The 25,064-nt window shown below is 42.5% G+C and overlaps 1 protein-coding gene across 6 annotated transcripts in view; it reads right to left on the minus strand.

The window, feature by feature from the left end:
• LOC118508284 (protein amalgam) overlaps positions 1 to 25,064 on the minus strand; it is a 55,486-nt gene that overhangs the window by 19,162 nt on the left and 11,260 nt on the right. For 5 of the 6 annotated variants that reach the window (XM_036047946.1, XM_036047973.1, XM_036047929.1 and 2 more), the window contains 3 exons: positions 727 to 1,343; positions 190 to 246; positions 71 to 120 (listed from right to left, as the gene is read on the minus strand). In XM_036047946.1, the coding sequence (XP_035903839.1) occupies positions 71 to 120; positions 190 to 246; positions 727 to 1,027 (408 nt within the window). In that variant the 5' untranslated portion in view covers positions 1,028 to 1,343. Of the gene's footprint in view, positions 1 to 43; positions 121 to 189; positions 247 to 726; positions 1,344 to 25,064 lie in introns of all 6 variants that reach the window. The other variant, XM_036047963.1, reaches the window with a different exon arrangement.

A 25,064-nucleotide genomic window follows, 5' to 3' on the forward strand; every position in this document is an offset into this window, starting at 1 on the left:
GGAAGAATCGATACCATATTTCACGTCGGAATCGGATACATACCCGGGCCGGTGTTGCTTCCCCACTCACCCGATAACCACCGAGATTGTTCACGACGCAGGTGAACGTGGCGTCACGACCTGCCGAAAGAATGCAAGACACATTAGTGTGTTGGTGTGTGATCGGGGGAACACACCAGCAGGACATACCTTTCGCGACGGTTACGTTCTCCAGTGGATATACAAAGTCCGGCTCAAATGCTGACACTGGGTGGGGTTGGGTGGCGGAAGGGGTGAGAAGTGGAAAATGTAGTCACGAAGCCGTATGAGACAGTCAAAGAAAAATCAAAAACGGAAGTTAATTATCTGATGCATCATTACACGAGTTGGATTTTTTTAAGCGTTCCGGACATCTTCGGGAACTCCAAAGTCTTATGAGATATTCACACTGATATATTTTTCTAAGATACCTTAGATCAGAATAATGCTATCAAGATGCATAAAGCGTTTCAAAAGGTTGTTTAACTTTGTGAAAGAAAAATATAACAAATATCTGAAGAACCTTCTTTTTTGTATCTATTTTAAAACTTTTTTATCTGACTCTGTATATTATCTGTAAAATAAAGTAACAACTTTGAAGAAAATGTCGTCTAGAGTATCGAAAAGATTTTGCCCAAGCTATAACTCCATAGGACCTGCAATTATTGCAGATATTGGTGGGCGTTGAGTAATCGTTACGTTGCTTACCGTTTGCTAGAATTATCGCTATCGCTATGTACAGAATAGCTACAGGTCGAAGGTATTGGTAACGATAAAATTTATAATTAAAACTAGTATGGTTACAGCTGTCTACTGGCACCGGACTGGATTTGGGCAAATCATCGCCCACCGTTCGCGCTGTGGATTCTCGCCACCCGTCGTTTACGGGTGGTGGTACGGTTGCCCTGCCGGGTTTGTAGTTTCGGCCGCCCGTGCGCCATCTGTGCGCCATCTGGCGGTGGGTACGTTTGCGGTGCGGGCGTAAACCCTCCTGCCGTGCTGCCGTCATCTTGGTGCGGGCGGCAACCGGTGCATCCTTGCCCCGCTGCACTGCCCCGGCTGGAGGAGTGTGGGCCAGCGTACCGTCCGTGCTCGGCCGTGCAAGTAGCGTACACGGATGCTAGCGACGGATGACGGATTCGGTTGCGTTGGGCGTTACTCGCCGGATTTTGCAGGATTGGTACCGAAGGCTGGCGGATCCTTTCGACTTCTTCACTCGTTCCTGTTGGTCCGATTCTTCCTCAGTCGATTCTACGTGTATGTCCGTGTACGCTGGTACCAGACCGATGCGGACCCACTATATACCATCTCAAGCGAGGCAAAGACTGTAAAACGGGGAAAGAAGCAGAAAAAAAGGTTGATCGATTAATATCCCAAAGAAAACGCAAATCGGTAGTTCTGAAGCTCGAAAGGGAAACAGCAAAAAAACAGACAGCACCCAACAAACTTCAATTATTGAACCCTCAAAGCATAACCGCACACGTGCTCGAACGTGTAAACTCATCATGTATTGGGATAAGAAAAAGAAAAAATTCTTCGCATCTCGCAGCAACACATGTTGGAGATTCATTTTCACCTCATCCCGACCCTTAACAACAGATCCTTCTGCATCCCTTGCCTGGACGTCAAGAAATTGGGGAACAATCGCACGTGTTGCAGTAGCAAGCAGAGGAGTTTCACATTAGCTCGTCTCACTTTCCCGGTGCGGTACACATCCTTGCAGCAACGAAATATGTGTAAATAAATAAAAGTCATCATAGCCCGGTGACGGTTCAAGATGGTCAGAATCGGCGTTTTTCTTGTTAGAGGTAAAGAAGGAGCAAAAAAAATTCTCTCAAGTACCATCCTCAAGCACAGGGTATGGAATCAAACCGGAAATTTATCAAAAAACTTTCTCCTACTTCAGCTCCGGCAGCAGCATCTTGCAGCAAAAAGTCTCGAGGTGTTTTTGCTTCGAAAACTCGAGCTCCGAAGATCCGGGTTGGTAAAGTGTTTCGGGAAATTGTAATGTAATATGCAACATGTTGTCCTGGACCTGGGCGTCCCACACAGCAGTGCTGGGGGTAGTTATATTCACATTTTTTTCCTTCTCTCTCATTCTACCGTTTTTTTTTCGGCTGTTGAGGGTGCCCTCCACAAGCTGTGCCGATTTTTGCTGCCCAACTAGTTGAAGAATGCTAAGGACAACCACCCGTCCCGCAGTAAACGGGACGAAAGAAAAAACGATCGTAGCGGAAACGATCTTGACAACTACGATGTCGTCAACGGGAACGACACCGATGATTGCGACACTGCAGTTTGGCCACAGTTGAAAATGTCATGATTTCGTCCACCGCTCGCCCTCCCCAAAACTACCTTCATTATCCTTCCACGCCAGGTCCCGCACGCATCCTGCAATCGATTTCCTCGCCCCTGCCAAGATATCTTAAGAAATCTGCTTTTTTTGCTCTCTCTCTCTCTCTCTCTCTCTCTCTATCCTTCTTTAAGTGCAAAACTTTTACCACCGGCACTGGGCCGTGCGGTGTCTGTCTCGTGTTGGTGGATGGTATATTGGTACAGTTGAGCACGAGTTTTTGGTCGTTTGGCAATGTCAGCCAACTGACAGACAGCTTGTTGTACATGTGTTTTCTGTGGCTGTTGTTGTTCTCTTTCTCGCCTTTTGTGATATAATACTGCACAAAATGGCAAACAGTGGTTCAAGCGAAGAATGACATAAAATCGAATGCGTGGAATGGTATTATTTGGTGCTTAAAAACTTGAAATTGGTGTGTTAATAAAAAAAAGCCAAACTCGATTCTCCCCACCTTTTGGTGAAGTGCTTTTAAAAGAATGTTCATATTTATTGCTCTATTTTTGGTGATTTTTTATAAAGAGGATGATCTTAAAAAAGCAAGGGACGGGGAGCATTTTTAAAATTTATTTTTATCTCTTGTTGTCTTCTGTAAATGCTTCAAATGAGATTATTTACAGTAAATCTTGTTAGTATGGTAAATTTCTTTATTTCTATTGCTGTAAAACGGTGTTGCTTTTAATAACTTTCCCCAAATTTTGACTTGCAATTAATAATTAATGGACTTTTTAATCCTTGGCCCTCGAAAAAGCATATAAAATCCACAAAAAAACCAACACCACCAAAAAACAAAAAAAAAACCCTCGCAATAAGGCGCTTTCCGCACGGTGGAATGCTACGGGCTTCCGAACACTTGCACAGCTGTCAGGAAAAATAATAACTGCAACGCACGTAACAGATGCACTGCTGGCGGCTTATATATTGAAAATTAAAACAACAATTATAAAAAAAAACACACACACCATGAAATGGAAAAAACAAAACAAAAAAACACCAAAAACGTAAAGGGCACAGAGCGGAACCCAAAAACCACGCCACGATTACGTCCGGGGCAAAGCGATTGGGCAATTAATTACTGCTTTTGCTGGGGGCAGCCTGCTATTGACAGTTCAGCATGCAGCCCGTATCGCGATCGTGCCACAAGGCGACGATTATGTCCACCCGGGTCCACTCCCCCGCCAGAATCCCAAAACCTCTACCCTTTTCCCACCGGTCATCTCATCCGGTTGTGAAGTGGGAGCGGGTTTTGTAAACGAGGCGGTTAAAAGCACGAAAAGGCTAGAAAGCACCTGAACCCGAAACCCGCTTTGAATGTCGCATCCATATGGAGACACCTTCAGCAGTGAAAGCGTGGGTTGTTTTTTGCAACTTTTTTTTTTTAAATAAGGGCTGTGGGAAAGATAGGACATTCGGCATGACCAAGCAGAGACAACGATAATGCTCGTAATTATGTTGTTTTAATAAAGTGGAAATGCACCGTTTTTATGTCATCAATTATTATCAGTGCATCCGCGGGTTCTGTCAGACGCGAACTGTTTTGGGGGGGGCGGACGTGGCCCCTTTCCCATCACACCCTCGCACGTAGGATGTGCGTATGAGAGTAGAGTAATGATAAAATAAATACTGTAAAATTGGTGCGTGGACACAATTCGGTAGTTCAAGGTTGGCGTTGGATTAAAAATGGATTTACTTATTGTTTGGGGTGTTTGCAACCCTTGAAGGGGAATTGAAGGGCCGACTATTGAGCTACGGATGAAATAAAGTCAAGAAAAACCAGGAATGGTAGGCCGAGACCTTTCGAGGTTGTAGGGCTAAAACTAGGACAGCTGCGATAGCCTAGACCTGGAGTTTTATCAAATATGACATACAAAAGTGTGTCAAAACCGGCAAGATCGTCTCGGTCAGTTTTTGCCCAAGTATCATTTATAGTCCCAGTACATCCGCTTATGAGACATGGACTCATTATAGAGCACTTCCAGCACACTCCAGACTCCGGTCGGCTGGTCATGTCTTGAAGATGGCACCGGCCGGGTCCAGTCCTTAAATTCCTTTCAGGCCATCCGCATGGTCACAGGAGTCGTGGTTGTCCAAAATTAAGATGGAGTCATGATGTGGACGACAGCACTAAACCGTGCACAGCATCGATTGTTGGAGCAGGTCAAGACCGCGATCCCGATTGTAGTGCCTGATGAGTAAGTAAATAAAGACCTCAAGAGAGGAGCGGTGAGAGGACTGCCATTTCTGGCTTTCAGTGACTTAATTTTACCCGTAGTAAGTAGTCAGCCTTACGTACGGGGAGGCGGTCTTGGATGGGATTTGAACCCCGGTCCTGCCGTGTGAAGACCGGCGTCGCTGTCGCCTCGGCCAGCGGACCGCCAATCTGACTGTCTAGCTATAGATAAAATCTTAAATCAGATATGGGAGATTGAGACTTCCTGAGGTTGTTGATTCAAAGGAAAATAAGAAGACGTTAGAAGAGCAAATCTCAACTTGAACTAGTTACTCCTGAGCTAAGTTGATATCGTTTAAAAGTGTGAAAGGAACGGCTGAGATTCATTAAATTGATTCAAGTTCTGTATAGAACTCCGAGAATCGCCGGATAAGATTCCTTGCAATATGAGGGGTACACTCCAAGTGATCTGGGTCCACTGATCCACGCATTCATAGCTACGGAGTAGACTCTGAGCCTTCCAATCAATTTATATTGAACCTGGAGTAATTCTGGAGTAGACTTCGGAGCAAATCCAGAGTCTACACGCAAGGACTTATTTCTAGCCTCAATAAAAGGATCTCTTCAAAGATGGCCTATAATAGTTCGTCGCCATCCTGATACATCGAGATCCATTACTGCTCTTACGGTTGATCCTGATGCGACTCCGACACTCATTGGACGTTAAATTAGCAGGTCATTAAGCCAAGAAGAAGATGAAAACGGTTTTTACCAATCCCTACGCCGACATGACATAGTAAAAGGTCTTTAAGCCAAGAAGAAGAAGAAGACTCGCTTAGTAGACCCTTCTTTGACAAACCTCTCGAATATCTCCATTCCATCGCTTTTAAGTAAGGATTTGTCGCAAACGTCTCAAAAATGTCAAAAATGTATCGATAAAGCCGTTACAAACCCTACGAAAGACTTTATCCGAGAGCTTGGATTTGAAAGCTTTAAAAGGACATTCCACCCATAAACGTGCAGTGCCACCGCACAGACGGGTCGACGTAGATCAAATTATGTACGAATCCTATCATTCCCATCGACTGCAACTTGACCTCCGAATCCTTCAAAACATCCAACCTATCCACCGGGCCAAAAAACGGCGTGCTACCACATCGAACAAACTCAACCACATTCCTGCGGTCGCTCAAGGTGTCACGTAGTAATCACCAGGAACTACGGCACAATCGGCTGCTGCTTTGTCTTCGCATGCTCGCCGCTCGAAGCAGAGCAGAGCGCGTGGAACCGAGCCACTCGAACAGAAGCTGTCCGCAATATGCTACCTCGTGGGGGGGGGGGGTTTTGGCCCACAAACACGACAGATTTGTCCGTAATTTTATCCCGTACTGCCGCTACTACCAGCTACTGCTAGATGTCTCGCTGTGTGCTGCATCTTTTCCGCAGCAGCAACATCGCTCGTAGTTGTACCTGAAACAAAACCACAAAACTCGTGTCAACTATTCATGGAGCAGTTTTTGGGGTGGGTCCGACGGGGGAAATGTTTCAAAAATCTTCTTCCGCCCGTGCCAGGGGTGGAAATATTTCCGAATAATTTGTTTTCCCCCCATCCTGTCTGTCCGTGACGATTCTTCTGGATAGGGTTTCGTGCTGTGTGTCCCGGGATTTTTTTTTTCTTGCTTAGAATTGACATTGGAACTCACGGGTTCAGAGCTGGTTGCAAAAAAAAGGGGGTAAAAGTTGGAGCGACGCTTGACGCTCAATGCTGCTGAATATTTTATCAGCTCCACTTCCACTTGCCAGATGCCATCGGGTCAAGAAGCGGGGGGAAGGGAGGGGAAGGGGTGGTAGGTCGTACTAGTAACGGCAGATGATGACAGCTGGATTATTTGGACAGTTCCCTACTCACCAGACTGCCTGGCGAAAGTCACCGTTGGCAGTTCCAGCTAGCAATGAACCTCAGCTAGCTAGTCTATCGCATTTCAGGGGCTCTCGCTATATCCCATTTCCTGCACCCCGATGCAGTACCCCATCTTCACTAGCGAGACAGGCACGTCTGAAAAGGGACGTCCGTGAAGCAACGTGAACTGAAAACTAGTTCGTTCCGTACGTCTTCAGGAATGCCTGGCACTATTGGACCACTTACGCTTATGTTCGGGATTTCCGGGTTCGGGCGGGGAGGGCGAAGGATTTCAACTCTTGCCCAACTCGGCTCGGCGATGTAGAGCAAACGTTGATCACCAAAGCAAAAAAAAAAAAGAAGCGGACTTGAAACAGAGAAAACGTCCCAAATGGATACTCGAAAAATAAAAGTATCACTTCGATGTTTATCTCGTGATTACTACTGCTCTATTCCTTCTCGTCCTTCCCATTGGATCGGCAGCAAACAATTTGTGAGTGGCGGAGTCAAAAAATAGGAGAAGAAAACCAAAGCAAACTTTTGCCTGCTTCGTGAGACATTCTTTTCTGCATTTGTAGGAAGAATTCTAGCACTTTTACAGCACGTGACACCGAAGCTAGCTCAACTTCCCGGTTGGTATGCAACGGTTCGGACATGGGTCAGTATGCCCGTCCGGCTAGGGGTTACACCGTTGGAAGCATTCCAGACGTCCAACGTCGTACCGCTCGAGTACTGTTGAGTGGGCGAAACTTTGCACAACTTTCGCTTGGCGTAGAACTGTTTGCCAGACACACCAAAAGGACTTGCAGTAAGGAAACCCAAAAAAAAACCCCCAAAGAATGACATGTTTAGTTTCATATCGGCTTAAATTGTGTTTAAAATCATCTCAACTATTTGTTGTCTATTCGGGACATGTTGAGGATTCTTCACATGATGAGGGTGATGTAATGAGATTTAGTGTTTAAAATTCCTTACTGCTCTCCAATAACTTTAAACTAAGTCTACTTCATGTAGCTGTTCCAGTTGCGAAGATCTCTGTGTATTTGAATATCTGTAGGTTCTCGTGCAAAATGTGCCCTAAACGTCCGCAATAAAAAATGTTCAGCATTAAAGCATTAATTGCAAATAGATGCAAGCTCTCTTCGCCCTCTTTTCTCTGTGCTCCATTTCCATCCTCCCCCCCCCCCCCGCCCCTCTACTCTTTTCGTCAATTCCTCTAATCTGGAACATCTTTTGAGCACGAAAAAATTCAATTAGAAAATACGCACCGCATCTTCATGCGCCAGCAAAAGCCGTTGGTCACACGGTCGTGAAGAAAAAAAAACACAGTCCTCCCCCATCAGACGGATATTCGTGTTATGATACAAGCTTATCATGTCCTGCCCATCTTCACACCTCATCCTCCATCCTACCGCCACCCTTCCGTACCGTAATACCATCCGTACTCAAGTGGCCCGAAATGTCAGCTTACCGTTCCGGTGTCTGTGGGTCTGGGAAGTGAAGTTGCGATAGGGGAATATAAAAGCTTTAAAATTTAATAAGCTCCTAACAGCTTTCCGGTTCCTTCCACCGTGTGCCGACACCTTCCCGGTGTGAGGGTCTATCCCGCCACGGAACGAACCCGAAGAACAGGGCGAAAGCATGTCCAGATTTGTCAGGCTACATTTTCTCACAAACCATGGGAAAAGTGTGTGTGTGTGTGTGTGTGTATGTCGCCCACCTACACCAGTCCAGTATCCGGTGTCAGATTTTCCCGCCAGTCTGGCGAGCTTCTCTCTCGCTCGCTTGCTGCGTTTCAAGATCAGGTCAGCAGTTCAGTCCGGGATGGGTTTTTGTTTGCTTTTTTGCGTATCGCCCACCCCAAACCCAGGGTGTAAGGTGATGTAAGGTAATATTTTTATCACCTTACCCGTAAGCGTAACGACCCTTAATCAAACAGAGCAGTGAAAAAGGTGAAGCAGCCAACCGTCTGCATATGCTGTTCTTGGACAAGAACGAGCTGAGCAAGGAACGCAAAGAAAGAAAGAAAAAAAACCCTCGGGAGCGTAAAACCCACTTTCCGGTGGGTTGGGATCTTTGGTTGACGGTGTGAAAAACTTTTTTGTTTGTCGCTATCTTTTCAACACCTTACGGTGTCCCTTTCAGCGGTGTCTTACCTAGCAGAAGCATTTATGGTTATGCTGTGTTGCGTTTCGAGCACAGGTAACATTTTTCATGTTTTAGTGTTTTTGGCTTTACTTATAAAAAATACTTTTTGAGTTTTTTTTATTGTTTTAACCTGGTTTTTTACCGCTCGAAAGACCTATCAGAATAATTAAATGAAATTAAAAAACAAGACATAATGGTTCATATAGAATCGTAAAAACAAGTATAACGCCTGTTAGTATGCAATTATACATCACTTTATTAAATTAAGTTCAGTAATTAGTACAAAAACGACTGAAAACATGAAAAAATCAAAACAATTGAATCAATTTGTAACATGGATTGCATACCATCAGGCGTTAGACAACATAATAAAATTTGATAGTAATTATTTTGTACTTTCAATCAATTTTTCTTGCCTAGCAAGATTTTTTAAGGGTTTTTGGTAGAAAAATAAACCCACCGGCAAAAGCCTGATTCCTAGATCACATTAAGACTTGTACCTCTGTGAAATCGAATACAAAAAAAAATTAAATTAAATTAAGATGAACAAAACAAACAACGCAAAACCAGACTTTCGCACTGGCTTTCCCTTTACTTCACACCACTTCATGCTACTGCTGCTGCTGACACACAGTGTTGCTGATTTGTATTACGGCGGGATTTGTTTTATTTCACCATTTGAATAATTAATTCATTTGCAATGCTGTTGTTCAGCCTGCAGGCGTAGTAATTCTTGTGTACGGCGACAGCTTTTCCGGCCTTCGCGAGTGGCAAGTTCCCCGAATGGGATGGAGCATTGCAGTGGCATATTATATGCTTGTGTGCGAGTGTTTGTAACAATGTAATAATGTTAAGGGTAAGCTGTTTAAGCTGAGTAAGTATCATTACAGCGGGGGGGGGGGGGGGGGGGGGGGGGGAACACCTTTTTGATTGCATGTCATGGGTCTAATAAGGATCTAATAAAAATGTATTGGACTTTGGGTGGTTTTGTGTTGTTTGCGGCCATCAAAACTCAAATATGATTATTTCCTCTGAAATATTTTTTTTATGATTTTGTTCTTAACAATACTTTGAAAGCCGATCTTCAACTCCCATTGCACCAGGCATTTTATTTTTGGCAACTTCTAAGAGACTCATAAAATCTAACGCCTCAAGTTTTGATTCAAGTACACCGTACCTGGTAACCATTATCGTCTCACAAAAAAACAAACTCAATGGTAAGTACTGCGTCAACGATTCCACGATCATCTCATCTCACCCCAAAAGCTCCCGAACGCTTATGTCCCGAATATAGTCACACGACTGCTTTTCCTTCTCCTTCTCCGTTTCACCTTAACAGTTTGCCCACATTTTTTGTCCATACGTCGCACTCGCTCGCCGGGAACGGTGCAACGAAATAGCGCCGCAGGATCTGCGCTGGTTTATGAGGATTTAGTCGTTGGCCAGCCGAAGCATGGTCCGAAATTACCGAACGCGAACCAGGGCAACCGCCGGTCGAGAAGGGTCCAGTAAATAATCCGCTTTTAATAGGACACACACACACCAAGCAACGGGACGGGCCGTGGGGCATTCCTTTCATTGTTGCACAATTTTCATTGACAATCGCCAGCGATTTAGCAAAAACCTTGGGCGGTAAAGAGACGGGCTCGAGTTAATGAAAGCCAACCGGTTCGGTGGTCCGGTGCAAAGATTCAGAAATTAACTTTGTCTTCCGACGCGATGGACGATTTTCCATCCGTGTTTGTGTGTTGTGTGTATGTATTTTTTGGGATAAAAACACACACACACGTATGAAAACCACCAACCGGGTTAGTGTCTCGCTTCGGTACCAATAAATATGTTCTGCAGATTGCTGGGCTCGGTTCGGTGAGTTCGGTTGCAACGAGCTTTTCCATTTTGCTTTTAATTCTTCGCCTTCACTCTCTCTCTCTCTCTTTCACGCTTCTGAGTGTTGACGACGTTGGTTTATCCGTTTCCGGAGCAGCTTTCCGGTTGCAGTATCCGTTGGCGAATGGAACGTCGGGAGGAGGCGAGTAGGTGTGCATTTGTGGTTGGGATTATTGCTTTACATGCCACAATCAGCGGGACGGTTAAATTGGTTCCCTGACCGGTGACCGGTGTAAGCGTTTATGATGACTACTGTAAACACACATTGGCCATATGGATTGGAAAACTGGCTGTGGAATTATGCATTTAACATTGCCGGCTGTCCTACCAAACGGCTTTGATGTTGGTGGTTTCTTCAGCAGGTAACACACATCGAAACATCAATCATTAAGGCGAGGTTTTTCGGGGTCTTTTCATGCGGAAAAAAATACAGATGGTTGGTTTTAAGTTCTATTAGTGCATGAATGGTACATTTGTAATACAACCATATAAGTTGAATTTTGCAAGTAATTTTAATCAAAATATTAAATATAATTAAAATATTTCTTCATATAACAAACTTCACCCAGACATGCGATTAAAACCTCTTTTTTCCTTTCCTTTATTTCCTTTTTAAAAAAATTATTTGATAATATTAAAGATTTTTTACAATTATCGCAATAAAACTCTCTTCTGTAAATCATGAAACAAAACTGCGAAATAATGAAAGTGCCTAAATTTGGGCGTTGAGAAAATAAGTTTATTAAATTGTAAAAATATAAAAGCTAGTTTTAATCATATTTCTAAAATTTTAGTGGATAAAAAATCACGCTCAACGAAAACAATAAGACAGTACATTGCCTTTCCTTAAATTTAACTGAGTAAAAACGACTTGTATCGTAATTTTAAATAAGAAAATTTTAAAATATATCATGGCGTAATTAACGCTTTTCTTATTCAATTAAGCCACAGTAATGCTAACCTTTGAAATTATTTAATTAATCAATCTTCTTGTTCTTCTTTGGCCAAATGACCTTTTGAGTCATGTCTACCATTTCTGGCTTACTAGACTTAATGATACCACGTAGTTGGATAGTCAGTCCTCAATACGGGGGAACGGTGCAGATGGGATTTGAACTCCGGTCCTGCCGTATGAAGGCCGGCGCCATTGTCGCGTCATTGCTGGGTCACTCTTGATCAATTACATTGTCCTATTGCCCAAAACAAACAGGCTCACACACCATCAACCATCGAGCCTTCAATAAATCTCAAATGTTTTCCATTGCCTGAATTTGGGCGCAGTAGTGCATTACGTGCACTTTTAGCAAAATAGTAGGGGACACACAAGCTAGAGGACACACAAACAGTAGAGGACACTGTGAGTTTTATAGAGAGAGCTTAGCCTGACGAGTGTTGTACAACACTTGTTTTTACGCCCATAAATCATGGAATAAAGGTGACAGAGAGCAAAGTAAGATCATCATACGATTTATATTCTGTATTCAACAGCTTTGAAAATTTTGTATTAGCTTTATTTGTAAGATAACAGGCGATAAATGGTTTGCCTGGCTTATAGATGGCGCTGATAAAATTTTAATCCAAATATTTTTTAGTTTGTACTAACCTTGAAACGAGTTCTGTCAACATTTGACAGCATTCGGACAATAACTTAGTGAGCTAGATCATTTTGTGTCATCCATGTTTTGTGTTCCGATAAATCATGGAAAAGAATGAATTTCGCGTGACGATAAATATTGCTTTTTGAAGGGAAGAAATACAGTTGAAGCCAACAATTGGCTTGATGACGAGTTTTCGGATACTGCTCCACCAAAATCAACCATAAAATATTGATATGCTAAATTTAAACGGGGTGAAATGAGCACTGAGGACGGGGGACGCCCAAAAGAGGTAGTTACAGACGAAAACATTAAAAAAATCCACAAAATTATTAAAAGTTACCGTAATGTGAAGTTGATCGAGATAGCTGACACCCTGAAGATATCCAAGGAACGTGTTGGACATATCGTTCACGAGTATTTGGATATGAGAAAGCTCTGTGCAAAATGGGTGCCGCGCGAGCTCACATTTGACCAAAAACAACAACGAGTTGATGAATCACAGCAGTGTTTAGTGCTGTTTGAGCGTAATAATTCCTCAATAATAAATAATAAAGATGAATAATCTTCATTGACTACCTTGAGAAAGGAAAGACCATTAACAGCGAATACTACATCAAGTTGTTGGAGCGTTTGAAGGACGAAATCGCTACAAAACGGCCACATTTGAAGACAAAAAAAAAATTGTTTTATCAAGACAACGCACCGTGCCACAAATCAGTGAAAACAATGGCGAAAAATCAAGAATTAGGCTATGAATTGCTTCCCCACTCCCCGTATTCCCCAGATCTGGCTCTCAGCGACTATTTTCTTTTTTCAGATCTCAAAAGGATGCTCGCTGGGAAGAAATTTTCGGAGGATGAAGAAGTGATTGCCAAAACTGAGGCCTTTTTTGTAGCAAAGGACAAATATTACTATAAAAATGGTATCGAAAAATTGAAAGACCGCTATACTCGGTGTATAGCCCTTGAAGGGATGTATGTTGAATAAAAAAAAAGAAAATTGCAAAAAACTGTGATTTGCTATCATAGGCCAAACAATTATCAGCCCACCTGTTATAATGAGATTTTCTAGATAACTTGTTGCTCTGCAAAAACCTTGTATAATTTTAGTGTTTGAAAATCTTAAAGTTTTAGTTTTAAAATCTTAAGACATTAACTCCATCCGTTTATAATCAACAAAATAGCCTTTATTTATGTAGACAATTTTTTGTCTTTGAATTAGTGTTTTGAAAGTTAGAAGCTCGGTTTGGGTAGCTTAAATGGCGGTCCGGTGGCCGAGGCGATAACGCATCCGGTGTATACACGGCAGGATCGGCTTTCAAATCCCATCTAGATCGTTTCCCCCTACGTAGGGCCAAGACTTCTCGAGGTTGTAGTGACAAGGAAAACAAATAGATTTGATTTATAAACTTATTTTATTTGGGCAATGTTCCCATCAGATTGACAAAAAGTAGATTACATTAGACAAAGCAAGCTAACTCCATTGGGGGAAAATCACTTGGTATCAGAACCTTATTTAAGAAGACCATCACTTTAAATTAGATGATTCGCATCTTCTTATCTTCCCTTCTCGATAACTTATCGAAATCATTAAGCTCTTCTATTGCATACATTTAGGCGCATTGTTTTAAAAAATATTTAAATCAAAAATCCGTTTTTTACTGATAAAAACTGTTAAGTAACTAGATTGAGGACGATAACCTTGGACTCATTTTTTTTTCTATCTCTCAAACCAGTGTTTTTTTACTTGCAAGCACACAATAAAGGACTCATTTAATGATTTAATACCACAAACACGCACTCGACTGCACCAAAGTGCATCAGTTGACGTTCCGTTAGAAACATTATCAGAAAGAAATCATAAAACGTTCCCTCACTCACACCGTACGATTGTTTTACACAATTCAAATCCCACTTCACACCGGTCCGGCCGGTGACGGCACGAAAGTGAGGTTAAGTGCATCTAAATGGCCATTCCAGGCGAAGCGGAGCAAAACAACAGCAGCAAAAAAGGCCAACAACAAACACGCTCAAGCAGCACGAGTGTCTGTTTATTGTTATCATAAGTTTCTTTACTTTCCGGCGTTACAGTGGCCACCGGTTTTGATGGGTCGGCAGCAGGAAGGGCTGGCAGGAGCTAACAAGAGGCTGCTTGAAAAGAAGATGCGGACGAAGATGCGGAGGCATGCCTTGCCGGATGCTTCCGGGTTGATGGGTTTTCATGGTTTCTTTTTACCATTCATCCCGGCTGTCGGGCATTCCTTTCTTTTCGATTTTATTCACTCACATTGTCGTCGTTGTTGTCGACGGTGTTTGTTGCCGTTGTTTAGCCTTTTTACCTTCCATCATCCGACCGAGTGTGCCGGGCTTCCACGTCCAGCGATTGCTTTTATTTTCCATCCTACCCATTAAAAGCGTTTGTGCAACGAGCGTACTGCAGAAAAAAAAACGGACCATTCCCACTGCTCACTTGAAGGATTTGGATGCAGTCTAGCAATGGTTTTGTGCTTTTGCTACGTGTTTTTTTTCTTCTTCTTGCTTTTCGCCCCACTCTGTGCCAATGGTTTCAATGGCAAATAGCAGCAACCGACTCGCCAACATAAGCCATTATAAGCGGTTCCGCCGATCCGCCAGATACCGTTCCGTGACTCGGGAAGGGGCCCATGAATAACGTGAACTCGCAGACCGTTGCTTCCCCGGTGTAAGCCCAGTTTGCCTGTTATTAGTCCATTGCTGCTCGGGAGTTGGGCCATCCAGAACGTGCCGTCCCGTTGGGTGCCATAACGGTTTGCCGAACCACCCATACCAGCGCGGGTGACTTTTTCCACCCCCCCGTTTGTTGCCTTTTTTTACGCTCTATTTTTCAACCAACCAAGGAAGAAGGTTAAGTTTTTTGTTTGTGCCTGAAGTCAGCTTCTTTATGCTGGTTTTAAGAAACGAAAAAAAAGGAAAAACAAACCCACACCCCACACCCACATCCGAGTGGAGTAGATAAAAATTGCCATTCACGGATTACCTCGGCGGTTGAGAAAAGTGCACGGACGCGGATCGCAAAATAAAAGACGAAGCTGCGCGATTGTGTTGAGTTGCCGCTGTTTGGGTGTTTTCCCATTTCCGCTTCCCAGCAAGCTGAGAAAACATCCGCAGAAGCTGGATTCAACAACAACAAGCACAACTGATGGCACGTGTTCGTAAAATGGTTGTAAAATTATTTACAATTACTTCTGGCCCGATTGGAATCGGTTGGCTTATGCTTGATTGGAGCGTTGCACCGTTTACACTTCATTACGCCGTGAAGTGTTAAGGGTAGTTACACAAAAGCGATAACGCCTTCTGTACCTTATACTTACGAAGAAGTAGCGGATTATAGCGATGATGTTATGGAATGTAATTGAATTATGTATTTTTTCATTTTGGCAAAAAACGTTACAATCATTAAAGAGCGGAAAATCGTAGCTAGAGTTGTGTCAAGTAGAGAGGGTTCCTACTCGATGCCATGTTTATGTTGAGGCCTCTGGGAAGCTTCGCATTCTCTTATGGCAAAGAACTCGCCTTCAAGACATCACGAAGGTGAAGAACATGCGGAGTGTGCCGATCTACCTCATGAAGTCGAATGGCAATAGAATTCTTAGAGTGACAAGATCTCGACAAGAGCAAGGAGTTGGAACGGTGCACAAAGCAACCTCGTGAGGGTGAAGGCTTCGAAAATTACTTAGCATTACATAATGAGGACCCAGAGGAGGAAAATTGCATAGAGTTTTCTAATGAGGGTGAAGAGCCGAATGAGTGCCGACCTCATAAGGACGAAGATCTTTATTGTGAGGGCGAAGAGCTCCGTCGTGACGGTGAACAGCTACCCTATGAGGGTGGAGAGTTTCACGAGTAACCAGAGCTACCTTGTGAGGTCGAAGAATTCGAATAGTTCATAGAACTACGTTGCTAGGACCCATACTAAAAAGATTGCTGCAAGTTTCCTTATGAGGACGTAGAGCCGGAATAAGGCAAGCCTCGTTATGGCGAATAGTTTGAAGAGTGCGCAGAGCTATCTCGTGAGAATAAAGTGCTTCAAGAATGTGTGGAGCTAGATCACAAGGGCTACCCTTGGTGGAGAGCTCAAAGCAGTGTACAGAGCTAACTTGTGTGCAGCTAGATCACTAAGCTCCAGCATTGTACATAGCTACTTCGAGATGGTGAGGAGATTAAAGAGTCTGAAGAGCTGTCTCGTGAGGACCAGCGTTGGAAATGGGAATATAACTCTTTTGAGAGGGCGAAGAATTTGAAGACTTTACAGACCAACTAAGCTAGGGCGAAGTTCTCCAAAAGAAGAGAGAGCTCCCTGGTGTGGGCGAAAAGCTGGAAGAGTCCGAAGTGATACTTCGTAAGGCCGAAAAGCTGGAAAAGTGTACAGAGCTCCTTGGTGATAACGATAAATATGACTAATGTTGGAAATGTTCACATAACTTCCTCGAACGGGTGAAGAATTTGAAGGCTATATAGAGCACGCTTGTTAATGCGAGTGAGCGAAATGTTCCAAGAGTTCGAAAACCTACCTCGTGAAGGTGAATAGCTTCTCTGTGAGGGTCAAGAGATTCTAGACTTCACAGAGCTAGCTTGTGGGGACGAAGATAGCAAAGAGGTCAAAGAGCCTGGTCAGGTACTTCGCTTAGACGAAGTTTTCGAAAATAACGCAGATCACTCTTGTGAGGACGAAAACCTGTAAATAGGCACAGAGGCCTACCACAAGAGGTCAAAGAGCTCGATAAGTCCGAAAAGTCCTATATCATGAGGACAAAGAGTTCTAAGAGGTCATAGAGAGTTCAGCGAACAGCTCGAAAAATCCGAAGAGTTATTTCGTTGCACAGAGTTAACAAACAGTACTTCCATGTGTGATAAACTTCTATGACTTTTACCAACGAGAGACACGGCAATGATATGAATGAATGAAATTATATTAGTAGAATGTGTAGAGCTACTACATATACATCATCATTGTGAGTTCATGAGAACAGTCATTCTCATCTTCACCAGATGGCGAGTTCGTACCTCTTGTACAGTCCAAGCCGAGGTCTCGCGGTAGGCCTTTTGACCTCACCACCTAACATAAATCGCATCCTGTTATCTTATTCAAGACCTCTGGAGATTAATTATACAAAAAAGGCTTCACTACGATACGCTTTATCTGCTACCGACGCATACCATATGCCCACTCAAAAATTATTATAAAGAAACAAAAAAAAATTATTATAAAGAAGCAAAAAAAAAGCCTGGCAGCCTTTTTTCCCCAACTGCTCCAGCTGTAAAGAGCCATTCTGGCCCACTCGAGTGCCCTTGATGCAAGAGCTCCAGCACCGAGAGGAGCTCGAGTGTGTACTCAAGTGCCAGTTTGCCAGTTCGGTTTGGAGATGCGTCAATTGTCCTCAGGTCCCAGTTATACTATTTGAGTTTGCCGAGAGAACCATCGGGATGTTTATTATCCACTGGGAACAATGTTGTGTAAGACTATCCCCAGCAAAAAAAAAAGTAGACTGAAATAAAAAAAAAACAACAACGCTAAGCTATTTATCAATCAGATCGACAAAAGAAAGGCCAAAAAACTAGCCAAACCAAATTAAAGCCACAACACGGGTCGCATCAATCGCGCGCCAGAGAGAAACAAAAACATGATGTACAAATAAATAAAATCTTCACCAAACAAATCGTGAAGCGCGGGCCGCTGTTAAGGGAGAATCCAGCCTGGTTCGTTTGATCGATTTGACGATTCAAGCAGGATTGGTGAGCACATATGAGGCAAAGCGCTATTCAGCGGTCACAAACAGACAGAAGAACAAAACAAAATAAATGCTTACTCTAGTTTCGATTTCTCGCGGTGTGGTTTACATACTGTACTGGTCGTATTGCTACTGGAAGAATAAAAGTAGACGGAAAGCAAACATGAGAAAGAAAAATGGAAAAAAGACTTCCTTGCGTTCCGGGGTGTTGCTTTTTGTTGGGCGAAAGGTGAAAGCGTGCATTGGTAGCTGATAATGTTTTCTCATTGGTTCGAGTTGTGGTTTACATTGCACGCCACCTTTTGGAATAGCGAAAAAGGGTGAGCATAGATCTTTTTTTTCCGGGGGAATGATGTCTTATTGTTTCGATCGGTGATGAAAGTCGCTAGCTGTTTATGTTTTGGAGTTGCTTTTGTGAGAAATACATTTTTTGTGATTGAGTTTTTACTGTTTATTTGTGAAGTTACTTAAAAAAAGGGTTAGTAAAACTACGCAAAATAGCTATTGGTAGAGAAACGCCTAAAGGTATGCAAATTATTGACCCAAGCCAAACGAAAGAGAGCAGGGTCTAGTTTAGCCGAGTTTCTTGAGTCTAACCGAATTTTTATCATGTTTTGAATTTAAAAACAAAATATTAAATCATTTAGTCTAAAGCAGCTGGTATGGCCAAAAAAGAAAAAAGGGAACTTCGATTGAAGATATAGAAGATTGTAGTGTGATTTTTGTCCCTGAGTGAAGATAGTTGGGGATATCCAAATATATCCTGACAATTCTTTACATCCATTTCGAGTATTGTAACACCTTTGAATATCTGGATCAGGAAGAGCAATTACTAAAGAACAAAGTGAAATTGTAAACTTGTTTGCGACGTTCCAGCTTAATCATTTAAATGGATATTCTTTCCGCTAGATTAAAATAACATCACATAAAAAAAACAGCTTGGTTATGAACCCCGATTTGCTCTTGGCTTCTCTGGTCGATCTATCTCTTTTCTTCATCGATTATTTTTTTGAGTTCATCCTTTCGATCCTCTCAATCCGTCCTATTTCTCATTCCGTCACTACACTTGCTGGATTGACCAGATGAAATCTAATATTTAAAAAAAAAATTGTTTGAAACGGTACGGACATCATCGATCTTTTCAAATGACTTTACTAGTGACTTATACAATTTTTTTTAGCTCAGTCTCAACATAGTGCCTACACTCATTCAAATATGTAGGCTCATGACAGCTGTGACTATGATCGAAATTTCCTAACGAAGGGTGACACGGGAAGAAGTAGCTTTAGTAGAATACTTCCTGGATGCATTTTGCTGTCCATCCACAGTTACACCTATTTTCTTGGAGTTCATTATACTCGGCATGGAAGATGAAGAGAATTTATCACCAGGACCCTAAATTTTGGGCTGGAAAGAATTAAAAATATAAAGTGTTTGATAGTTTTTCTTAGTTCTTTTTAAAATGGTCTATCTTTGAGGAGTCACAATATAGTTCGATCCTTAAAGAATTTAATGTTTGTTTGCCTCCAAAGAGTTAAGAACTTAGGACGCGGCGAGCTAGTCTTGTAATGCGAATGGCACCGGACGACCCAGTCCGTAAGAAGGTCTCTTTTAGGAGGACCACATGAACAAAGGAGACGATGTAGACTTAAACTGAGATGGAGTGATGGCGTTGATGCTTCCAAGACCAGAATAATGGATTGGCAGGCGCTGATCTCCTCTAAACAGGAGCTGTTTAAGATCACTTGTAGTATGATTTCGCAAATGTTTGACGGACGTCGATCAAAAACTTTGATGGTCTAGCTGAAGTCATCACAAGTCCCAAATCCAACCGCTAATTTTGAACCGTTGATAGTGTACTTTTAACTGCAATTTGCATATCTTAAGGCGCCTTTGCATCTCCATTACAATTCTGCAATGAACTAGCATATAGCACCACAATAAATTACAAATCTAGTGCGCGTGTGCCTAAAGCATCTGCAAAAATTATCCATCTAACTACAACTGCAACGCTTCAACGCTCCAACCATCTTGAGGGTTTTTTTCCGTTTTTGATCGATGGCTTGATGAAAGCAATTTAAATGTATACACCATGCCAACCAAAAATAAAACTATTTCCCAGCAGTTTGTCATGTGACCCTCTCCGGAATGCACTTCGCTGAAGCCGTCACTCGCCGCATCACTGGTTGCCTGTTGCCATTCGCTGCAACGGACGACGCAGGTTTTCTCGTTGCGCTTCACCGCTCACCAACACCGACCGATGATTATGGTAATGAAACGGATGACTTGCAGCAACGAGATCGCGTTCGCAAAACATTCCAAAAATGGTGGTCCGCGTCCCATCCACCCGGGGAGGGAATGGCAGGAAGTGACAAATGCTGTGACTTGTTGGCTTCCTCCACTATTGGTGAGCTCACCGGAATGTTACTGCGTGTGGCAAGCGAATAGCTGCTCCGAATAGCTGGCTGGTTCGGAGCTGGTGACGATAGCAGTTTTGTGTCCGGTTCGTCCTGGACTGGTGTGGATGAAGAGTTAGAAAACGGTGCAATATTACTCACACACACACACACACACACACACACACACACACACACACACACACACACACACTCGGGAGGATACAAAAAATGGTGATCCAGCTGCCAGCTATCAGCATCAGAATTTTGCAAATTCTAGCGCAAAACGGACCGTTTGTTTACTGGGAGGCTTTTTTGGTTGGAAGTTTTTATTACAAACGGGACGATTTTTTGCCTGTTTTTGTTGTTGCCGGTTGTGCCTTCAATTTGCTCCAATGTCGCGTTACTCGTAACGGACTTTACGCCTTGGACAGGACTTTTCCATTCTTCCACCATTCAATGTACCACTCGGCCTCACTCACACTCTCTCGTTGCGTTCATTGATAATTTATAGGATCGTTTTATTTTGATTAAAAATATTTTAAGTGCTGTAAAGTGTCAGCAATAAAATGCTGTCGAGTTGTCTGCGTCTCCTGCCTGCTCGGGAAAGCCCTCCCACTTTCCATCCTACTCGTCATCACATCCCTAAGCTACCAACCACTATTCCGATTTACCATACAAAAAAAAAACAAAAAAAACCATACACACAAACACATCTCACACCAACTGTAAACAAAACCACATCAAGTAATCCATATGTATGTTTGTGTGTGTGTGCCCGGGTTTTGTCTCATTGTACGGCGTGGCAGCATATTGCGCTCGGGATGTTTGCGCGTCGCCAAAAAACCGCACCAAAAACGCGCGTTACTCCCCATTTGCGCCAGGCCATTGGAGCTGGCGGTTTTTGGCTCCCTACACCAGAGCACACACACACACACTCACACACATACAGAAACAGTGGCGGTCAGCGGTGTCGAGTTTCATGAAGATTTATGGTCACATTTTATGCACTCACTTCGGCCGCGGTCACCCAGGGCAGAAGTGCTTGACGCGGCTGACTTTTGGAGGTACGGTGACAATTTGTGCTGTTTGCTTTAACGATTCCGCGTGATTACTTCCGCGATGGAGGGAGGGAAGGGGAAGGAAGTGGAAGTCATGGCGGGAAGAGGTAAGCAAATGAAGTGAAGCTGTGGTTTGGTGGCGAATGATGAAAGGGCAATGCGTGGAAAAAGCAAAGCTAGTGAATGTCAAACACGTTTCCCTAAGTGTGTCAATAGACGCTGTTGTCTTCTTCTCCTAATCAGAGTACGATTGTGAGTGGTAGTTGAAGTGTTAAGCGATATGCTAGCAGAAGAAAACATTTAAGCTTTGGAAACGGTAGTAAAGTGTAATTCTCGATACTTTGGAAAGGAACCTTATGCGATTCAAACACACAAATTACAGAAAACGCCTTAAAATATGCAATTCTCGTAACAATCTAGATTATGATTTTACGTTTTCCATAGTGTTGTTTTGGATGACTTTGACTGGAAAATCTTAAATTTTTCGTCAGTTTTTGTCAAATATATGAACATAACATAATTCGTTAATAAAACACAGCTTAGAAAAAAAAAAATAATAAAACACAGCACAGAAAGCATGCACTTTGTAGAGCAAAATCACAAATTTTGAATTTTTAACAAAATTACGGAAGTCCATATTAATATGATTAATCAGCACTTCCAGATTCTTGGATAGTCAACACAAAAATATTGCTTCCCCCTTTTGCCTCCACTCTACGTCCGAATCCTACTTTACTCGATCCGTTCGACTGTTATATCGATTGCATAAAATACTTTCTGTACGACTTACAATTTCTTAAAAATCTAAAAAAGGTATTTGCAACCCAGTAAAAAGCAGCCATATTTTAGATTTGTTATCCCCAAAAGTTGCTGCCATACGTCTTCACTTCCTTAAAAAATCATTCTTCCGCATGCATCTCAAATTGCTAGTTTAACCAAATTGCCTGTTAGGAATTATCAAATAATTTTATCGGTATCTCGCTCTGTACAGTGTTCTAGAATCATCGAACTGTGAGTTTATCTACAGATGTTAAAATTTTTAATTATCTCAACAAATATTTTGGAAAATGCTGTTTGGTGTCAACTGATTGTTTCTTGAGCAACGAACAAACAGTTGCTTAATGTAGGAAAATTAAACCTCTACACTAAAAATCATGAAAAGGTAAAGTTTAGAATCAACGCCTAAAGATATGCAATTAGAACAACAAACTTGCTTGTATTGAGTTTTGAGTCTCAAACACGTTTATTGTTTTTCTCTCTCTCGCTCTCTCTCTCTATCTTTCTCCCTCTCTGTTGAGTTTTAATTCTTTCATCTAAGCAGAGTAGTCAGCCCTACGTTTGGGAAGGCGGTCTGGATGGGATTTGAACCCCGGTCCTGCCATGCGAAGCCACCAATATTTAATGAACTGAAACAGATTAAACAATCCTAAACTAGTTGGGTTACTACTAGAAAATATGTTAAATACTTTTTTTCAAATATCATAAATAAATGACAAAAATAATATGTTAAAACTAATCAAAACACCCAAAAATATGCAATTCGTAAAGAAGGTTTGTTTGTTTTAAAATGCTTAATGTAATTTTCCGTATTAATTATCTTCTGAGGTATAAAGGGTTTTTTTTTTTATTCATAAAGAACGGCCTGGCCGTATTGCTGAGGTATAAAGGTTTTGAAAATTTTAATTTTTGAATCAGCCATAAGAATTATAACTTAAATTGCTCAAATGTTTATTTTTCCTCAGAAATTAATGAAAATGTAGTTTTATATTTAATTTCTTAAAGTAAACAAGCAACTCTGTATGCAAATAATTTTGCATTTGTTTCTCATTACCTGCTCAACTCCAGAATAGTTCTAGCTGCCAGAGGTAATGAATTCTCAATAATGGTGTCTAACCAGACTAAGGATAACACGCTCGAAACATCCATCCATTCTGTTTCTGATATGATGTACGAATAGATTTCAATTATTTTTTCGACTGTTCCCCATGCACTGTCCGTCTGTTAGCAGATTCCGTTTTGAGGTCATGTTCGTTGTGTTGGGTATTTTGATTTTCACACGCTTCCTTCGTCTAGTCTCTTCCCGAACTTTGTTTTTTTATCTCCCTGGTAAGCGCTTAGCGTAGCTTCCAAATCAGACACACCATCAGACGTACGTGACTGTTGTTAGCTGTGCGGATTTGCTAGCGCTTTGAAGTGTCCAGCGTGTAGCAGCGGACGGTGGACGTTGAATGTTGAAGTTTGGTGATGTGATTTCAATTTCTGAACCTTTAACTACTTTTGTCTCACAGTCGGACGTGCCACACGTAAAATTCCGACGGGGAAAGGAGGCTAGACAGCTTCAATTGGTACATCATTGTCCTATCAATTACGAAGCTGTTGCCCTGAAGGTGATTCACGGTGCCCTTGCTGTGATGCGTACGCATTCTTCAGGCGTAATTAAAAAACAGAAGCCTTCCATCGCACACTGGCAGAAGGAAGCAGTTCTCCCAAAGAACTGCCACCGTGAGCGACGAGAAGTTTGTGCCAGTTGAAGTCGCATTCGAAATGTACACCGTAGCGCGCTCCGTCCACTGCACAATGCAGCTGCTCTCGTCAGGCGAGCAACCAAACAACAACAAAAAACGGCAGCCAATCTCTCGTGATATCTCGTGATGGCGAAGAAATGGCAAATCTGCGAATGCAGTTAAAAGCCAGCCGCCTGGCGGAAGGAAATGCCAGTGCAACGGTGAACCACGGCACGAGGACAATTTGAAAAATTTTCCTATTCTATTTTTATTTTCCAATTTAAATTATTCTCACTTCACTTGAGATGTCACGGGCACAGGGTATGCCGTACGTTCGATTCCGGCCAACCGAGGGATGGCACAATGACAGTGCGAACCAACCTATCGGCACAAACTTTCCAGCTTATTCGTGCTTATTTTCCACACCGGGCTCGATGGACGGTGGTAGGGATGGGAGATTCTAGATTCCGGACAAAAGTCATTCACATCACCGGCAGGCACTGGGATGCCACCGAGGGTGGTGTTTTGCATGGTGAGATGTATTTTATCATTTATCAACTCAACGATGCGGTCTCCGGCAGTCTGTGCCTCGGTTTCGCTAACTGATTCTACTAGATGGAGTAGATTTAAACGATCGTTATTATTATTAAAAAAAATTAATTCAATGGTTAGTTATTTTCACTTGAAATACATTCAATAATAAATCTTAGCATTGGGTAAGTAGTTACCCGGTAAGAAAAAATCAGACATATCAGCCAATAAGCAGCAACTAACACGCCTTTCTTTAGAGGTATTTATAGGCTTTAAAGGATTAAAGGATGTCACCTTCTAAAGGATTGCTTCTTGGGCGCTACTGAAGCCTAAAAGTAGCGATAAAAATTTCTTACCCTCCCCTTCTTCATTTCCATCATTATTCTCTGCCTCTGTTCTTTTTTTCTTGGACACCTCTATTTTATATTAGATATTTGGGCGCTCCTTAACATATTTAACATTATTATGAGAGGCAATGGGCAATGGGGTGGCCCGGTGGTACATGCGACAGCGGCGCCGGTCTTCACATGGCAGGACCGGGGTACAAATGAAATCTGTGCCGTTCCCGCATAGTGAGGATTAACTATCCAACTATGCGGTATCGTCAAGTCTAGCAAGCCAAAGCCCGCATTTCCGCATACGTTATTGTGGAAAAAAATCCAGCAGATAACTGCTGTAATTTTTAACTTTTGGCTTAAGTCTGAATAGCAGCCACCCCTATTCTTCAGATGTAA

Source organism: Anopheles stephensi, chromosome X, assembly GCF_013141755.1.
Source record: "Anopheles stephensi strain Indian chromosome X, UCI_ANSTEP_V1.0, whole genome shotgun sequence".
Classification (NCBI taxonomy): domain Eukaryota; kingdom Metazoa; phylum Arthropoda; class Insecta; order Diptera; family Culicidae; genus Anopheles; species Anopheles stephensi.